The sequence below is a fragment of the Parasteatoda tepidariorum genome, chromosome 8 (genome assembly GCF_982258835.1).
Source record: "Parasteatoda tepidariorum strain Cologne lab strain chromosome 8, Ptep-v5.0, whole genome shotgun sequence".
In the NCBI taxonomy this organism is placed as follows: Eukaryota; Metazoa; Arthropoda; class Arachnida; order Araneae; family Theridiidae; genus Parasteatoda; species Parasteatoda tepidariorum.
Genome location: NC_141762.1, coordinates 24,810,478 through 24,828,481, shown reverse-complemented (window position 1 = coordinate 24,828,481; position 18,004 = coordinate 24,810,478). Strand labels below are relative to the sequence as shown.

Genomic DNA, 18,004 nt, shown 5'->3' with positions numbered 1-18,004 from the left:
CTGTGGCTGACTATGGATAACCCAGATGTAGTTTGCAAAAGATTTCTATGATAAAAATTCTTAAATTAATTTTAACAGCTGTGAAAAAATATTGGTAACTGACCATAACTTAATATTAATGACTTTTATTTATTTTTATCAGCTGTATTCAATGCCATCTCATAAAATAACGAGCAAAAATAGAGAATATCCATTAAGAGCTGTGTGTTTTAAGAAACCTTTAAAACCAATTTCAATTAATAATAATGTCATGCCGGTGTCGTACAATCGATTCTTCGCCTTTTACAACTGACGGAGGTGAAGCAACAGCATGACATTTTTCACAATGTTATATAGTGTCTTATAAATATTACGTGCACTTCTAATACTCATTTCAAAAGTAGTTAACTGATTAAAAATGTTTTAAAAGAATTTAATTCGATTAAAATTGCACTTTTCTAGTCTTAAAAGCTCAAAATTTTTTTCCTTTACATAAACATATGTTTTTACTAATTGGTTTGAAATATTTAAAGCTATCGTTTTTAGTTGAATCGAGCTGTATTTCGCAGTTTCCGTTGGCAACTCTAAACATTTTTGTAAAGCTTTTACTCTATTTTTAATGGCGGACATTCTGTAATTGGGACGGGGGGGATTGATTAAGGAAATAATGCATTTGTGATGTTTTATTTTATACAATCGGCTTTGAACAGCCAACCTAATTCTGAGTTAACGACTATAAAAAAGTTATTAAAAACGATACCTTATGCTGCAACTACAGGAGACAACGAACCGGAATAGCTGGTGGGTAGGACGTTGGATTCGTGTTCGTGAAAACGTGAGTTCGAATTCCACCTGGCCGAAGAAACGCCGTGTATTAGGGTGACTGGTGCACGTTAAATGTATCGGGGTCGCAAAGTCTTCCGAGTTCCCATAACAAATCAATACCTCTGGGGGTACTGAATTGGAGATTGATCGTTCTCTTGTTCTTGTCAAAATTACGATCTGTGGATGTATGCATGGATTCGTCCTGTAAAAAGGACTGTGACTTGTGTGTGGCTCAAATGGCATTCTTGGCCCCACTGAAAAACAAGAAACGCACACTCTGCCTTAAAATTCGCTTGGTTTCCCAAGCAGGCTTTGAGTTTTCCCTCTAATCAGAGAGAACTTGCTGTGGTCTTGCTTATATTTTATTTTATAATCGTTGTTGAACAGCCGACCCAATTTTTATTTCACGACTACCATTGTTTAACTTATTATCCTTGTAATTTTGAACCCAACCCAGAAGAGGAGAGAGCTTCTGTATCAAGCATTGGGAGAAACTAGCTTTCGTAAAGGACTAAACTAACCCACATTTGCTTCATATGGAGATAGAATCCTCCTACGGTTAGCCCGACAGCAAGGGCACTCTGACCCATGATCCGTCTACAACTTGGAATATTTTACGTCAGCACTGTGATTTGTGTGAACCGGGTGCAGAATTCATATCGACCAGCAATCGCTGGGATTCGAACCTGGCTCACCTCATTCAGAGGCAAGAGCTCTATCCACTAAGCAACTACGACTCACGTTTATGATATCGAGTTCGGGATATCCATGCCATATTTTAATGCAAATTGAATAAAATGATATTAGTATCTATATATGTATTTTTTTAAAGTGAGCCCGGTTGCAAAATTTACGGAGTGAATCTGCATCATAACTTCAAAAATCTAAATTAGTCTGCAGACTCAATGCAATGAGGCTGAGAATGTCATTGTAAAAATTCAACTTAATAGAGCATGTAGCAAAATTTGCAAATTTTAAGAAGGTCCTTAATGTATACTCAAAAACTTAATTTGTTTAAATATAAATTAAATTTTATGCTATACAAAAAAAATGGAATGAATTTCTTTCCAGTCAAGTCTGTAATCAAGTAATAGAAATAATAAATAAATATTTACTTTTTGTTTTTAGCGCACTGTTCACCACAATTTATCCTTTCAATTTTTATTAGAAGCAAGTTGAAAGATATTATTTTATTAAAAAAATTCGTTAAAAAAAATATATATTATCAATAGGAAAAAACAGTCGACTTGTTTCTAGCATCAAAAACGAGCGCCATTGAAATTACGTGAATGAGAAGAAACAATAGTTATTTGAAGTATGAAACGTTAAGTTGCCAACGAAAAATGGAAAAATATAAGTGAGAAACAAAACTAGAGAAACCACAGCAGCCGAGAGAGAGAGAAAAAAAAGATGAAAAACAGATCAGTAAAAACCATAAATATTTTTGAAGCGATTGAAGTTTTTAATCAAGTAATATCTTTCCGCTTCACTTTCTTGGGATTATTTATTTCAGTTTAGAGATGTTTTAAAAAAGAATTATCAGCAATTTTTCATCTTGTGTTTATTTACTTTTCAAAGATAATACAGAAACTTAGATGGAAAACGATCTGCAGATGCTGTGATAATCTGCAGCCGTGCTGGCGGGTCTCTACTACAGAAGAAGTGCGAAGTAATTCTGTGCCTTTATGATACTTTTATGTTACGATAGCATTAAGTTAACATAATTGGTTTAAAGTTTTATTTGAGTGATCAGCAATAATATTTATATCGATGCTATCTTTTAGGCTGTCGAAAGTTTCTGACTAGAGGGGTTTTTTTTCTTCATGGAAAGGCAGCAGAAAGGGAACCCAGTGTCCCTTATATAAATGTAAAAGGGGCGGATTTCAAATATTCACACTAAAATTATGAACAGATAAGAAATGTAATTTTAAAAAAATGAGATTATAATTTGTCACCTCCTGCTCGAGGTGCAAGCAGAAAAATTCAACTACTAGCTCAAGAGCAACATTGCTCAAAGCTGAAATTTAAGTTTCAGTTCGCATTTTAATGCAGCGCCTCTAATTAATTCAGGATAATGTAATTCATCTCCGGATGTTACGGATGTATGATAAATACTATCACAAATTTCCTATATATATATATATATATATATATATATATATATATATATATATATATATATATATATATATTCTGATGCTCGCAAGCAAAACTATACTTTTTTTTTCATAAAAAAAAGTCTTAATTAGTTACTAAAAAGTCTGTTAAATTATCGGAATTATATTTGTACTAAAATATAAAATCCAAAAAAAGTAGTTGGAAAATTATTTTTTCATTCATATTCAAAAATTTATCAATAATTGATTTTGTAAATTGAAGAAATTTAAATGATGAATAATCATTTTTCTTAGATCTAAATGAGTGAAAATTTGAGAAATTCGCTTGTTTTGAAGTGGGCAGTGCTTGAAATATTTAATCTTTGCCGCAAAAAAAAAAAAAAAAAAAAAAAAGGCACCGAAGTTTCATGATGTATTTCACAACAATAAATTAAAAAATTATAAATATAATATTTTTTACTTATTTTTCTCTAAATTAATAGAAAATAATGAAAAATAAGTTTAATAAAATTTCCGCATCAATGGTTTAAAACTGTCAAATTTTGACGCATCTCTGAAACTTGCCAACATTGAGTGAAATATTTCACAATTTAGACAGAATAAAAATAAAAAAAATTATTTGAGGCCTGCATTCCTAATTTGTAGTCAAATCAAATTCAGTTGAACGTTTAATAAAAGAAAAATTAAATATTTTTTGATGTATGTATAATAGGTATAATAAAATAATGGGAACATCGTTTCCGTATCGAATCTTTTTATGCATGTACATATTTATTTTTATACTATTTAATATAAGCTAGAGAAAATGTTACGAAATGATTATATATCACATTAATTACAATTATACTAGAAATTTGCATACCAAATACCATAAAATGCCTGCATCTCTGGTCGAAAGTTTCGATTAGAAGTCGTTGTCTGAATATCAAACAGAAATGCCTACATTATTCAAAATATTAACCGAGGAAAAAAAAAAACTGAAATAACTCAGTTATCATAATCAATCTTCTCGCCTATGAAGTTTTGATTCCTTAAACTGTGGCTGTGAATATTAGTAAATGCTATCAGTTCTAATCTGTACTTATTAGAAAGCAACTTAAACTATAATTTTAAATGCATTGGTATCTTTTTAAGCGTTCTTAAATTTATTTTTTATTCGATTATATTTAAATGGGCAACTGAAAACCTAATTTAATTAATTGTAGTTCATTGCGCTATAAAACGCTAAATATAGTAGTTTTTAGTCCTTGAATTTAACGCTGTTTTCCGAAGCTCTGTCTCCAAGGAAAAAAAAAAAAAAAAAAAAAAAAAAACAGTTTAAGTGCCTTATACTTGAAGCAATGCGATGATTTTAAACTATGTATAATCTTGCCTTGAAGAATTATCTGGGCTTTAGAACAGACGATTAAGTTAAATATTATTAAACCGTTTAAAAAATCGCCAATTTGGCGACTTTTTTCCACCGACATGAAAATTATCAAAATCTTAGTTTTTGCAAATTTTTATGTGCCCAGCTAATGCAGCATTAGAGAAAGTTTTTGAATGTTAAAAAAATTAGACCGCAAACGCTTTTTTTTCACAAAACTGTGACTTTTCTCCATATTGACGTTTTGAGCCATTTTCAAAATAAGCAACTATGGTTTTAGATAGACTAAACGTGACCTAACAGTCATGAGTAACAGTTGCAAACTCACAGCAGTTATGAAAATAGCATATTATTCTTTAAAAAATCCTTTCATATTTCGACGAAGCCTTCGAAAAACAGTCGAAAGGGTGGAGACGGGGAGGAAAAATTCTAAATTTTTTTAAAATCCTTTACATTTAATTTTCTCAAACAAGATGATGATGAATATTTAACTCTATTTAGCACTATCTGTCAATACATGTAAAATTTAAAGCCATCACCCAATCAGAATTCCTGATATAAAATGTGCAGTATTATAAATTTTCTATCAATTTCTTTCTCACAAAATTATGCTAATGCAATTCTGCAATGCCTGTGGCAAAATTTTTTTGAGCCATCTGCGACAAAACTCTCTATCACTTATATCTTTCTGTAAGATACCTTTAATAACAACAAACATATATGTTACAAATTTAAAATAACAAAAGCGCTGTGTGTACCAAAAAAACTATATATTTTTTTAATAAGACATGTAATATTTTTTTATTTTAATATTATGGGTGATATTCTCGCATTTTGTGGGGGGTGGGGGCACAAATTATTTCCTTCTTCGCATTTTGTAAATAATTATCACAATAAAAAATATAATTAAAAATCATGAAATCCGTAGTAGTAATTGCTGAAAAAAAGATCGACAACGAAATCACGTTAATCGGGCTCCCCAAATGCGTATTTCGTTTCGGGATTACCTTATAGTAAATAAATACTATCGCATAAAAAATATCGAATTTAAAATCTATGGAGAAATCAATGCCAAAAATTCGACAGAATTATTGCCTTAAAAAGTAAATACTCACTTACACGATTCGAATTTTCCATATTGTTTGAAATATATCGGGATATTTAAAATCCACGTGAAAATAAATATAAATAACTGCCAAAAATACAATCGAAACATTACATCGATTTGCGTCGTAAGCTGAGCTCGTCAAAAACTGATTATCTAAATACATGATTCAAATATTACGTGTAAATTTCTGCAGAAAAGAAACGCAATTTTTTTTTTTTTTTTTTTTTTTTTTTTTTTTTTTTTTTCTTTTCAAAAGAAAAATAAATCTTTCTGCAAGAACTCAGTAACGTTCTGCGACAATGTCGCCGTGTCACTGCGATTCTGCCGCGGCGTCTGCAATCAGCAGTTTTTGAAAGTAAACAGTTATTAGTTTTTAGATTTTGTATAAGTTTCTTTATTTTTATACAATGAACGTTAACGGAAATTTTTGTCGTTATTCAAATCGCTTTTCTACGATAAGATTAGACTTTAAAAAACATGAAAACAAATAGCATCATTTTATTCCTTTAAAGTTTTGAGGAAAAGCTCATAGAAGGTCTAAAAAATTGTCAAGCGTTATACCTCCTAATCTAATAAAGCGATCTCTTTATTTTATACCTTTCTTGAGTGATATTATGCTGTCTAATAATACTTTATCATCAAAAGTTAATTAAGTATAAAAAAATATCGAGAAAGCAAAATTTAACCAAGAATCAAAGATGGCAAGTGTAGAGGCCTCTTGACGCAGTTTTTTTATTTTTCGCTGTGTTAAAATGCAGGAAAACTTAGGACTCGCATAAGAAGAATTTAATTTAACTTAACATTTTTAGAACTTTCAGCCGATTGCTAAATATTAAATTTTAAGCATATTAGTAAAACACAAATTTCTATTATAAAGTTAAATAACGAAATAGAAAATCAGAAAAAATACGACACTTTAAGATATTTTTTGCTTTAACATTTTCAATCTATTGTACAAGTATAATAAATTTTTACTCATAAATTGTCTATGGATACGTTTTATTTTACTCAAAAATATAAACATTTCAAATTGAAAAAAGGATTTAGAATATTCGTTTTCATTAAATATTGCCATTTTTTTAAACTTTAAAATTAAAGTATTTTTTGTTTGAAAAGCGACTTGAAATACTTTTTAATTTAACGTTTTTAGTATTTTCATTTCAATCAACTGGCCGTACGATAAATTTTTACCCGAGAGAAATGTTTAAAATTGTAAAATTAAGAAACGATTTGAAATATTCGGAAGGATTATTTTTATATAAACGAATATAGCTTGAAGTAATTTTTTTTTGACTTACAATTTATTACATAGCAAAAATACAAATGTTGAAAGCACATTTTAATGCATATCTAATAGAAAATATTAATGTAATGTTCGCCTATAATTTAAAATAAAGAAACAACATAGTTCAGTACTCGATTTTTGTTGTCTTATACATTATTTCGCAAATATATGTATGAAAAAACAGGTTAAGTTATATTTTTTTTCATTTAACGTCATAAATATTTTCCTTTCATTCAATTGGCTGTAAGATAATTTTTTATTCAAAAAGATATCTTCAAAATTGTAAAATTAAAAATCGGTTAGAAATATTCGTCATTTATTAAATAGAGTTCTATAAAAATCATTCTAATTTTCTCACTTTAGTATTTTGGCATAAACGGAAATAGTTTGAAGTAATTTTTGACTTACAAAAATTATTCCATAACAAAAATTACAAATTTTGAAATCATATTTAATGCGCTCTGTTCATATCTCCGACAATCACTTCATCGACCCGATCATTTCACCGACAGCTCATATCGTTGGCACGAATACTTCGTCGACAATTCACATCTCCGACACGATCACACATCGCCGACAGTTCATTTTCACTACGCGATTACTTCACCGACAACCCACATCGTTGACAGCTCATTTCGCAGACATGATCATTTCACCGACAGTTCATTTAGTCGACACTATCCTTTTATCCAACACGATCATTTCTGGCATGATCAATTCAATTTTAATTTTGTCATATATATGATCTTTTTTTCAATTTTCTTTAATTAGCCATTTAAGTTGGATCTTTTTATGTGCATATACATATATAATACATATTACTAAGTTAATATATACATACATGCTTTGCACGAGTTTATATGCAATATATTTTTATAAACATACGTGCAATGGGTTTTTATTCGAGAGATTTTTTATATACTTCCTATTTGTATTTATTTTTAACGTATTGCATTACAATGCTAACCAATTGGGTATAATATGAAAAAAACACAACTACTTCGATTTAGTAGGAACAACATATGACGCAATGCTAAACGAATGGAATTTAGTTGTTGTTTATTTAGTTATTGTTATTAGTAGTTGTTGTTATTTGTTTTAGTTGTTGTTGTTTATTTAGTTGTATTTAGTTTCAATAACTTTTCTTTATGGATGGGTGATCGTGTAAAGCTAAGGGTGGTGGCGCTAGTGGTAAAATTGTTCTTTCAAAACTTCCGGGTTACTGCTTCCGATATATTTTTACGCCGCAGATTGAAAAAACGTGCCATCATATTATTGCATCAAATCTTTTGCAGTATTTCACATGTACCGAGTTCTTTCTTTCAGCCTTTAAACTTCAGCATTATCATATTAATATTATAATCATTTCAATATTTTCTAATTAGGCTAACTTAAAAAGATATTTTTGGCGACATTTTGTTCAAATGTAGCCAAATAAGGGATAAAATACAAAACATGGCAAACCTTAGGAATTATTCACAATGAGATATTAAGGGTACAAGGGACCTTGAAAACAAATTTTTTAAGTTTAAATCCTACATTTATGAAATTTACAACATTTACTTATATCACATTTAGAAATCTGTGTAAAAAATTTTATGCAGATTACTTCAGTAGTTTCAAAAATATTGAACTTTTAAAATTTTAAAATAACGAAAAAATTTTGAAGTTCAAAACATCCCATGCGCAAATAGTATGATTATAAATGTGCAATTTTTTGGTAAGATACTTGTTTCATACCTATAAATAAAAGTTAGCATCATTCATTAACTAAATATTTTGCATTAGCCAAAAAAATTAAATTTGAAGGAATTACTTTGAAAATTTTAAAAAATTTTATTAAAAAATAAATATTTAAAGTCAAAATATTTTTTTCACTAAGTTTTTACACAACCAAACATGCTAACTTTTAATGGTATATAGTTAAGGTATCTGTTTGTAAAGTTTTAACACAAACAAAAAAAAATTGAGCCGCTTGGAACATTTTGAAAAAGTAAAATCACTAAAAATTTCATTTTGAGAAAAAAACATTTTTATTAATATATACTGTTTAACATTTTTATTTTTGTTTTAATACCTTTTAGTTCATAATATTAATATAAACCAACTTTCATCATTAGTTTTTAATTAAAAATTTAAAGAAAAAAAGGTTTGGATATAATTCTACATCGACATAAATGGAAGTATGTAAACATATTATGTAAACAATTATTGCATAAAATGATTTTTTTTTTAAAATCCTCCAGGAATGTAAGTAGGTCCTTCTTGTTTTATTGATTTTTTATCATTAGAGAGTTTTTTATATTTTTTTGAGCTTCTTTCCAATTTAAATTGTTGAGAAGATTTACGTTTTTGTTGATATGCTCTACGATTGTCGCGTTTTTCAGCAATTGTGAACGAGTTGTTGTGGACAGCATTTGGAGCATTCATTTTCATCGTTTCCACATAACCAAAATTGTATTCACTAACTGCAGCTGTTATTGCCAGTTCTAGTCTTTTTTTCGAGACAAATGTCTCCTTTGGACATTTGCGCCAGATGCAACTATGGATGCTTTCGTTGGTATTTTGGGTTTGGGCAGAGGTACACCGCGAGAGCATGGCATCAGACGCAAGGCGCTGATACACTGGTAGTATTTTCTCCACAATTTCAGCCGAAAGACTAGTTTTCATCAGTTTGTGGGATTTTGGTGTTTTATTCATGGCTTTTGCTCTTTTGTAAAAGCACCATGAATATTCACCATCGGGACAATTGTGGTGTTGAGGCTTGCTGTCAGTGGACATGCAGTGAAAAAGAGTTGCGTACACTGATGCTTTCATAAGGGGCATGTTAGGAGCACAACTAACAATTGCTCTTCTGAAATAATTTTGCAACTTTTTAATTGTTGCCTCTGTTAATTGGCCCCGTTTTTTACCCCCGAGTGTCACTTTTTTGAGGCGCCATTCCTTCACTTTATTTCTAAGTGCTGTACCTAGTCTTTTGGCGACATGGTTTACACAGTCTTCTTTTTGAACTTCTGTGTCTCCATACACTTTATTTTCATTGAGATACTGATGAGTTTTTGCATCTCCATCAGATAAAACAGTAGTGTATCTCATTTGGCATTCAGATATGGATCTCTGCCATAGCATGAGAGCACCTTTCATCTCCATGCTACCAGAAGAACCTTCAAAATTCTTCTGGCATAATGCTAGATGGGAAGCTTTCCAAAAAGCAAACTCGGCGGAATCCTTTCCTAAATGTTTTGCTGTGATAGTGCAGTCATGGCAGTATTTGGAAAGAAGTTCATAGTCAATTATGAGTCCTGTTAATATGTCCACTACAAGGCCAATACCATAAAGAGAGGTATGACCCCTTTTATGCCATGTCCCATCATAAGAGACATTAATATCAATGATGGCACCGGCTTTCAGTGAGGGATTTGCTCGAACATGAGCTTCCCGAACAGTTTCACGCGAAGCACGTAGCATATCAGCTTTAACAATGTCATTTTTTTTGCACAAATTTTCCATACACCGTGAAAATACTCTTTTGTCCATTGTTTTCATTCCCAGAATCGATGAGAAAGTCTCCATCGCTGCATATCCTTTCCCTACAGCTAGGAAAGCAGACACTAGTTTTGAATTGATGTCAAACTTTTTCCCAGTCGTCTCTCTCGCACTGGTAAAAGTTGAACCAAAACTCTTTTTGCAACTTTCACACGCTAACTCTAGTTTAGTTGCATATCCAAAAGATATGTCCTGTTCTAACACCTTCAATGTACATTCATTGCATTCACTACAATTCACATTTTGCAGTAAAGTAGCTAAGGAGGATATATCAATGAAGTTATAATGTGTAATGTTATTAGTATCACTGCTAGCTTGTGATTGTAGTAGGTTTGAATTCACAAGCTCCCTTGATTCACTAACTGCAGAATTATCCAGGTTTTCTTCCATCAAATCAGTGACAGAGGAATCTTGTAAAGGTTCATTCTGAGCCCATCTCAGTTTTGCATTTTTAGATGCAGCACGTTTCCTTTTTGTCATTCTTCCTTTAGGTTTCCTCCATTTAGAGGAAATTGCATCCATTATTGAATAACAAAATTTAATTAAAATGTAACAAAAACAAAGAGAAACGTAATGAAACAATTAATAACGTAACAAAAACAAAATAAGATAAAACAAAAAGAGTAGCTTTGAAAAAAGCTGTTTTGAAAATATTGAAGAACTACACGCTAAATAACGGCAATAAAAACCAAATAAAAGCATAAACAAAATCAATCTATCAACTAGACAATATGCTGCCACTTTTAGTTCGACAAATACAATATAAAAACTAAATAATTTGAAGATTATCTGCAATAATTAGCTTTTAGCTCGAAACGAAACTAAAAATTCGTCTGCCGTCAACTACTGACAGTTAAGGAAGGCGAACGTAATAGACAATAAGACAAGTTTGCTTGCTGGATTAAACAAAGAGGAGTTGGAAGAAGTTTCAACCTCCAATTAAAACTGTTTATTACCCCCCTTATGTGTTTAATTTTATCGTTTCTATATTTGACATGGATTCTAAAAAACCATATTAAAGGTGGAGTTTACGGAACACCACCTTGTATGCGTGATTGAAAGCAACCAAAATTACAAGAAACTTTCTATTGAAAGGTTTATTTTGCAGACCAACTTTCAGCGTTTACGACTTTTGCAAATATTAAAAGACGAGGAAAATAATTTCGCTTTATTTACTTTCCATGCGAAGGTTTGATTGATAAGCAACCGTGATCACAAAATATTATTGCGGATAAAATATGATTTATATTAGAAATTCTCTTGGTTGTATTTTTTAAAGCTTTAAGAGCGTAAACAAGCATCGGATATTTCACTACCATTTATTATTTTAGTTTTTTCTTTTTTTTGGCTTGTTATACTTTTACGGAAATCTTCAATTTTAAACTACTTGCAACTTCTTGGCATTTGCTGTAACTGTTTATTTGCTTAATTTATTTAACTTAAAAAAAAAATTGAGATATAAAAGTTTAATTTCAAATGAAAGAGATGGAGACACAAACACCAACACGAAAAAAACTGAATTAACGAGTTAATTTTTTATAAATGAACAAGTCACATTTTATAGCACAAATATTTAACTTCTTTTAAAGATTTTATTATGAATGGTGTTTTCAATTCAAATGCTAAAAAAAAAAAAAAAAAAATAATAATAAAATAAAAATTTTACGAATCTTGGTTAGAAAGATTACAGCTGCTTGCTACAGCTTAATGTGGGAGGCGTTATTTTCAAACAAATAATTTTGTTTTCAATAAAAGAAAGAAATAATATAATTTCTGAGCTTGAATCTGTTACATTTCATAAAAATATTAGTCTTATTCAGTAATTCTAGTGAGTTTGAAATTAAGATATGTTTTAGTTATTTAGAGATATATTGATAAAAAGGCGATATGGTTCGTTTTTCTCTTTTTTTGGCAGACCTTATTTGGTTTCTTCAGGCTTGTTTTTTACTATTTGTTTTGTTGCAAGCAATGCACAGTGCCTGCATGTGTTATAGAGATGAACTCGGGCTCGCTTTTGGAGGTCTGAGCCCGTGTAATGTAAACCCGAGATACATAGGATTACTTGATCACGAGATATGCTTTGGAAATGGGCCAAATTTTCCTATATCGTCACTCGGGCTACGATGTCTAAACAAGGAAATTAGTAAATTAAAAGCTATTATGTCACTAAACTGGGAAAGAAAAAGCGAAGAGAAAAACAGAACTGACTGAAATTCCAACATGACTAAAACAATAATTAAAAAAACAAAATCGCAATATTAAGTTAATTAAAAGTCATTTAACAATTAGTCTCACCAAACAAAAGCAACGAGCAAAAGAAGCAGATCACTGAAATTGAACATTTTTTATACTTGATAACTGAACCAAACGTTTGTTTAAAAGTTGTAAAATCATGGATCCGGGCCCAACTGAGCCCTCGTCGAATTCGGGCTGAGCCTGTTTCTTCTCTAATACATTAGTGTTATCATTTGGCTTGAGTAGCGAGACATAATTTTTTTTATTGAAAATTATCATTTAGCACAGTGTACTCACTTAGTACAGTGAACACGTTAAGCCAAATGGCCTCAAAATACACCGGATACAGTAAGCCGGGAATATAGGCGGTAAGGAGTCTGCAGCGCTCCCTAGTGTCGGAAACACCATCTATTAATTACTATTCATTTATTGTTTTTTAGCTCTTTTATATTCAGGATAAAATAGGTAATGTGAATATTTAAAAAAAATATTTTTTTCTCTGTTTTTTGTTTATTTAATTTGAAATTTATATTATAGATAAAAGAATTTCATTTCCTATGGGAGCTAATATTTATTTACTTGAAAATAAAAAAAATAACGTTTTTATCTGTTTTGTTTAGGTTAAAATTAAAGATTAAATAAAATTATCTTTAATGAAAACTTCATTGTTGACAGAGAGGGACTAGCACTACTAACCTTTACTGATCAAGTCTCTTCCACGAAATAAAAAAAGATTTATTGGTAAACGAATGTAAAAACTAGAATGAAAAAATTATTTAATCGAACAGCTTTTCGTTATTAATCAAAATTTTAAATAATTCTCATGACAAAATGTTTATATTTTCACTTCAAAACTACAGTTTCTGTGTTGTTCCCAAATTTAAAAACTATTTTTTGTTTTTACAGAGAGTTTTTATTGCTTTTCATATGGCTTGTCATTCTTTCACAATACGGACATAACATTCAGTCGATGTTTTACAAACAAATCGCAACTGCTGCCACTTCAATTATTTTCTTGATTCTATACGCTCTTCACAATTCGTTCGAAATCCAGTGTATTTTATACTTGCAATGCAGGATTAGGGATAATCGAGTATGAAGTTCGATCTTCTGTCATTATCGAACGGTTTCGAATAACGAACTTTCTGCGAAACAAACTTAAGGATTCTATTTTACTTTTGCCTAGTATCTAAAAGGAAAAGAGAAGGCGAAGCGAAAGTATTGGGAAAATTAATTAAAAGAGTTAATTAGTACGGTATCAAATATTTAATTATTCTCCCAGGTCTTTTGTTCTTTGCTAATGAAACATTGATTCGCGATAAATTCAAAGAAACATTTTTAAGATTACGAAAAGTTGCACCCTCTCCGTTGGCAACGGTAAAGAAAAAGGCTTAGAAGAAAATCAGTAATTGAAAATTTGAAAAGAAAAATAAAAGGGAATGGAAAAAAACACAAAGAAAAAAGTCTTACGGAGAGGTAGGATTATCAGAAGACAAAAAACGTAATTAAAAATGTTCATTAGCACTAAGAAAAGAAAGATCTTACGTTTGGTTTTGTTAAGACTGTGACGCCGGTATCGTCTGCACTATTTCGAAGCTTCCAATAAGCGAACAAAAAAAGAAGCGAAAAAATTACAATACCTAAATGTTCTTCTTTTTTAGACTTTTCATGGTGACCTCAAGAAATTATCTTATTTTCGCTGTAATATTTTTTTTAAAAAAATAATCTTGATAGGAATTTTAAATAAAATTCATTATTCGCTAAAAGAATTTTCTTTCTTTTTTGTAATTAATCATTCTATTTATTTTTTGGTTGCATTAAGAAAATACTTTTTTTTGTGTGTGTTTTACTGTTTTTAAGGGATTGAGGTATAATGAGATTGAAAGGTTTTTGTTTTTGCGGAAAATCAATTTTTTTCGCAATTAATAATTAAGATGCATCAAAACTTAGTAAGGTTTAATCTTCATTATTAGTTCATAAATAATCAAAAAAGGTTTAGCATTTTCGAACATTAGTTTCATAAAAAAATATCAGTTTTTAGTTTGCTTTGTTTTCATACAAGAATAAATGCTTCAATTTTAAATAAACGTATAATTTTAATATAATTATAATTTTTTTTTCAGCTGATAGCCTTTGAATATGTATCAATAATTTAAATATACTTGCAAGCAAAAAGAATTTCAAAAATGTATGACGGCATCAATGTTAATACAGTAAAAAAAAAATATTTTAGTTAAAGTACATTTAGTTAATTATATGAAACACATTTTTTTTTTCGCCTTAAAACATTGCAAGGTAAATATTTTTAAAATGTCGCGAATAACTTCTAAAAGTCTGCTAAAAATCATATCTATTCATGTATTTTTGATTGCTACAGACTTAACAGAAAACGATAATCCCAATTTCTTTGAAAATACGAATGAAATGCCCGCGCCATTAAATTAAACTTCTCATCTTTTATGTTCTTTGATTTTCAACTGCTGAACCTGTGATATTAAAAGGCTTCAGCCTTATATGGTTATAACACAGAAAAACACTGCAATGGTATTTTTCTACAAAGAAAAAGAAAAGAAAGAAAGTGTTGACATGAGATTTCAAAAATTTTGACAACCTTTAATCTAGAGCCGAGTTAGCTCAGGAGTTAAAGTGCTCGCCTTCCAGTGAGGTGATCGGGTTCAAACCTCAGCGATGGTTGGTCATTACGAATTCCGCACTCGGCTCGCGCTGACCTCAGTGGTGACGCAAAACACTCTCGCAGTGTTAGACGGATCATGGGTTAGAATCTCCTTACTGTAAGATAACCGTGAGACGTTTTTGTGATTTTCTTCTCCATGTAACGCAAATGCGGATTAGGTCCGCATTTGCGTTACTCCAGAAAAAAACGTTCCTCCCTAAGGCAAATTTCTCGTGGTTTCAATGAAAAATATTTCTTAGCATTTATTAAATTAATAAGCGTTTTTTAAGAAATGTCGCCAATTTTAACGTGCGAAAAACTTTGCTGTAACTTTACTTAAACTATACAGTGGAAGAAACTTTACTATAACTTTACTTACAGTTTGAGAAACTTTATAACTTACTTACTATAACTTTATTTAAACTATTCAGTGGAAGAAACTTTACTATAACTTTACTTAAACTATACAGTGAAAGAAACTTTACTATAACTTTACTTAAACTATACAGTGGAAGAAACTTTACTATGACTTTACTTAAACTATACAGTGGAAGAAACTTTACTATGACTTTACTTAAACTATACCGTGGGAGAAACTTTTCATGGCAAAATCTATTTCGCCTTCATTGATATTTTAAAGTTAAGAGAAAAATGAGTTCAAGTAAACCTAGAGTAGACCAAAGTTTTCAAAGATTGAAAAAAAGTTTACAAAATATCAAGATGGAAACTAATTATTGCACAATTACTTTTCCACTGCTTAATCCGGCCATAATTTGTTTGAATTTTGAAATTTAAAAAAGAAATTTTTTTCAGCATTTGAAACTTCATAGTGTATCCTAAGATTACCTTAATCCACTCTTTCTATACTTTAAATTACTTACATAGGTTAAAGGGTATTCGCCATGAAAGGTTTCTCCCGTGGTTTAGCATCTGTGAATAGTGAATGTCCTTTTTTCTTTTCAATTCAAAAACCACTCCCATAGCATCACTATTGTCAACAGCCTTGACAATAGAAAATTTGCTATTCTCTTTAAATCTGCAGGACAATTCCTAGCTAATTAGATCGCAAATTCAAATAATCTGCTAAAACCGTTTATGCAATTTAAATCTTAATTTCAAATTTGCAAAAAAAAAAAAAAAAAAAAAAAATTCCCGGCAAGATAACTCGTTTCTAGTAAAACACAAATTCAAATCCTGAAGAAAATTGATGTAAATTCCGTGCATGTTATTTTTTTTTAATGACAAATAGAGATCTAGTGACGAAACAAAATTTTTTTAAGTTCAACATTCAGTTAAAGCTGTTCTTTGAAGTTCTCAGTTCTGCAAAAAAAGAAGAAAAAAAAGAAAAAACTCTTGAAGGTTTGAAAAATTACTCGTTGGAAATATAATTCTTTTAAACAAAAATCAAAATCCGTGCTTCAAAACTAAATCTTTTGGAAACGTTAATAAAATTATTATATTCCTAATCTTTTTCCTTAATGGAAGGAAGATTAAAATTTAAATGGGCTAAGCCCTTATTATTAATCTTGTTTGAAAATCACCTTTTATTCTACATAAAATATTTTTATTATGCAATGCAAAATTAATTAATTTGGTAAGAAAAATAATAAGTTTAATATTTTAAAGTTGCAAATTGACGATTGGACTCCCCCCTTCCCACTTTCGCTATATGCCTAGGCCGTTGCCTCTTCGCCCCCTTCTGCACAAGAAAAAAAAAAAAAAAAACGATTAATATCAAGGATATTTTCCACCATTTTTTCTCTAACAATCCCGAAAATATCCAAAACCTGGCATGTCATTGTCTCCCAATAAGTTCCTCATAAAACGTAAGCAATGTTTACGCTGTATAATCGGGTTTCCGACGCGAACGAAATAAAATAAAAAAAAAAGTTTGAATCGGTAGCATATCAGCGTACAGAGTTATTTTATATCAGTAGCATTGCTTCCGAAATACAGTGGGTAAAATCGTTATGCGATACGCATCCTGAAATCTCCTCTACATTCGCATGACTGGATAATGTTTCCTTTGGATGTGACGGAATTGGAGAAGTAGAATTAAAGCCAGCTCACGGTTCGATGATGGCCAAAATAAAAAAATAAACTTCCTCTCGCGTATCTCAAATACGCTAAAACAAATTTCCACGCGATTATAGTTATTTAGTTGCGATGCTTATGACACCCCGCGGGTCCTACAATCTTCCATCTTAAATAATTCTTCCGATAACTAGAACTGTGGAATACCCCGGTAATTCGTTGCGCCCCTTTTTAAGCTGTATTAACTGTAAAATATATTGTTGCAGTTACCAAAATAAAAGAGCCTTTTATTCTTAACTACTAAATTAAAAACATAAATGTAGCACAGAAAAAATATTGCGAAACAAAAAACAAATAAAATTTTAATGTTTAATTTAACGAAAAAATTTCACCTTGTGAGAAAAAACACAAGAAAGTTCAACTAGAAAGAATGATCTACTGATTCTTTTATAAAAAACAAAGAGAAAACGTGAATCACCAACATTTTTAATTTCATGCCTTTTGCCAACCTGGTTAAATATGTCTTCAACAGCAATTTAAATTATGTTCTTTGAAAATAATCGTCTGCTACATGTCTTTGAAAATAATCGTCTGTATGTTAATCTTTAACATGTACAGTTTGTGTGTAGGGGGAGGGCTTTTTTTTAAAAGCTGCTTTAATTGTAAACTGTATAGTTTGTGGACCTTTTGTTGATCAGTTTATAATGTAAACTGCTAAAACAGGTCCCGCAATCTTCTACCTAAATAATTATTCGGATAACTAGAAGTATGGAATCCCCCGGCAGTTTGTTGGGTCCCCTATTAAGCTGTATACACTGTAAAATATACAGCTTTT

The 18,004-nt window shown here is 30.3% G+C and overlaps 3 protein-coding genes across 5 annotated transcripts in view; 1 reads left to right on the top strand and 2 right to left on the bottom strand.

The window, feature by feature from the left end:
• LOC107447180 (protein Wnt-5b-like) overlaps positions 1–18,004 on the bottom strand; it is a 415,322-nt gene that overhangs the window by 221,907 nt on the left and 175,411 nt on the right. The window lies entirely within an intron of this gene.
• The window catches only part of Ppa (F-box and leucine rich repeat protein partner of paired), a 51,680-nt gene that overhangs the window by 13,884 nt on the left and 19,792 nt on the right, over positions 1–18,004 (top strand). The gene's annotated exons all lie outside the window — the stretch shown is intronic.
• LOC147805946 (uncharacterized) lies at positions 8,832–10,946 on the bottom strand. The gene has a single exon (XM_087150017.1). The coding sequence runs from the start codon at positions 10,746–10,748 to the stop codon at positions 8,913–8,915; it is 1,836 nt and encodes a 611-aa protein (XP_087006143.1). The 5' UTR covers positions 10,749–10,946; the 3' UTR covers positions 8,832–8,912.

Coding starts and splice junctions, on each gene's coding strand:
- LOC147805946 (XM_087150017.1), bottom strand. CDS start 10,748: ATGGATGCAATTTCCTCTAAATGGAGGAAACCTAAAGGAAGAATGACA.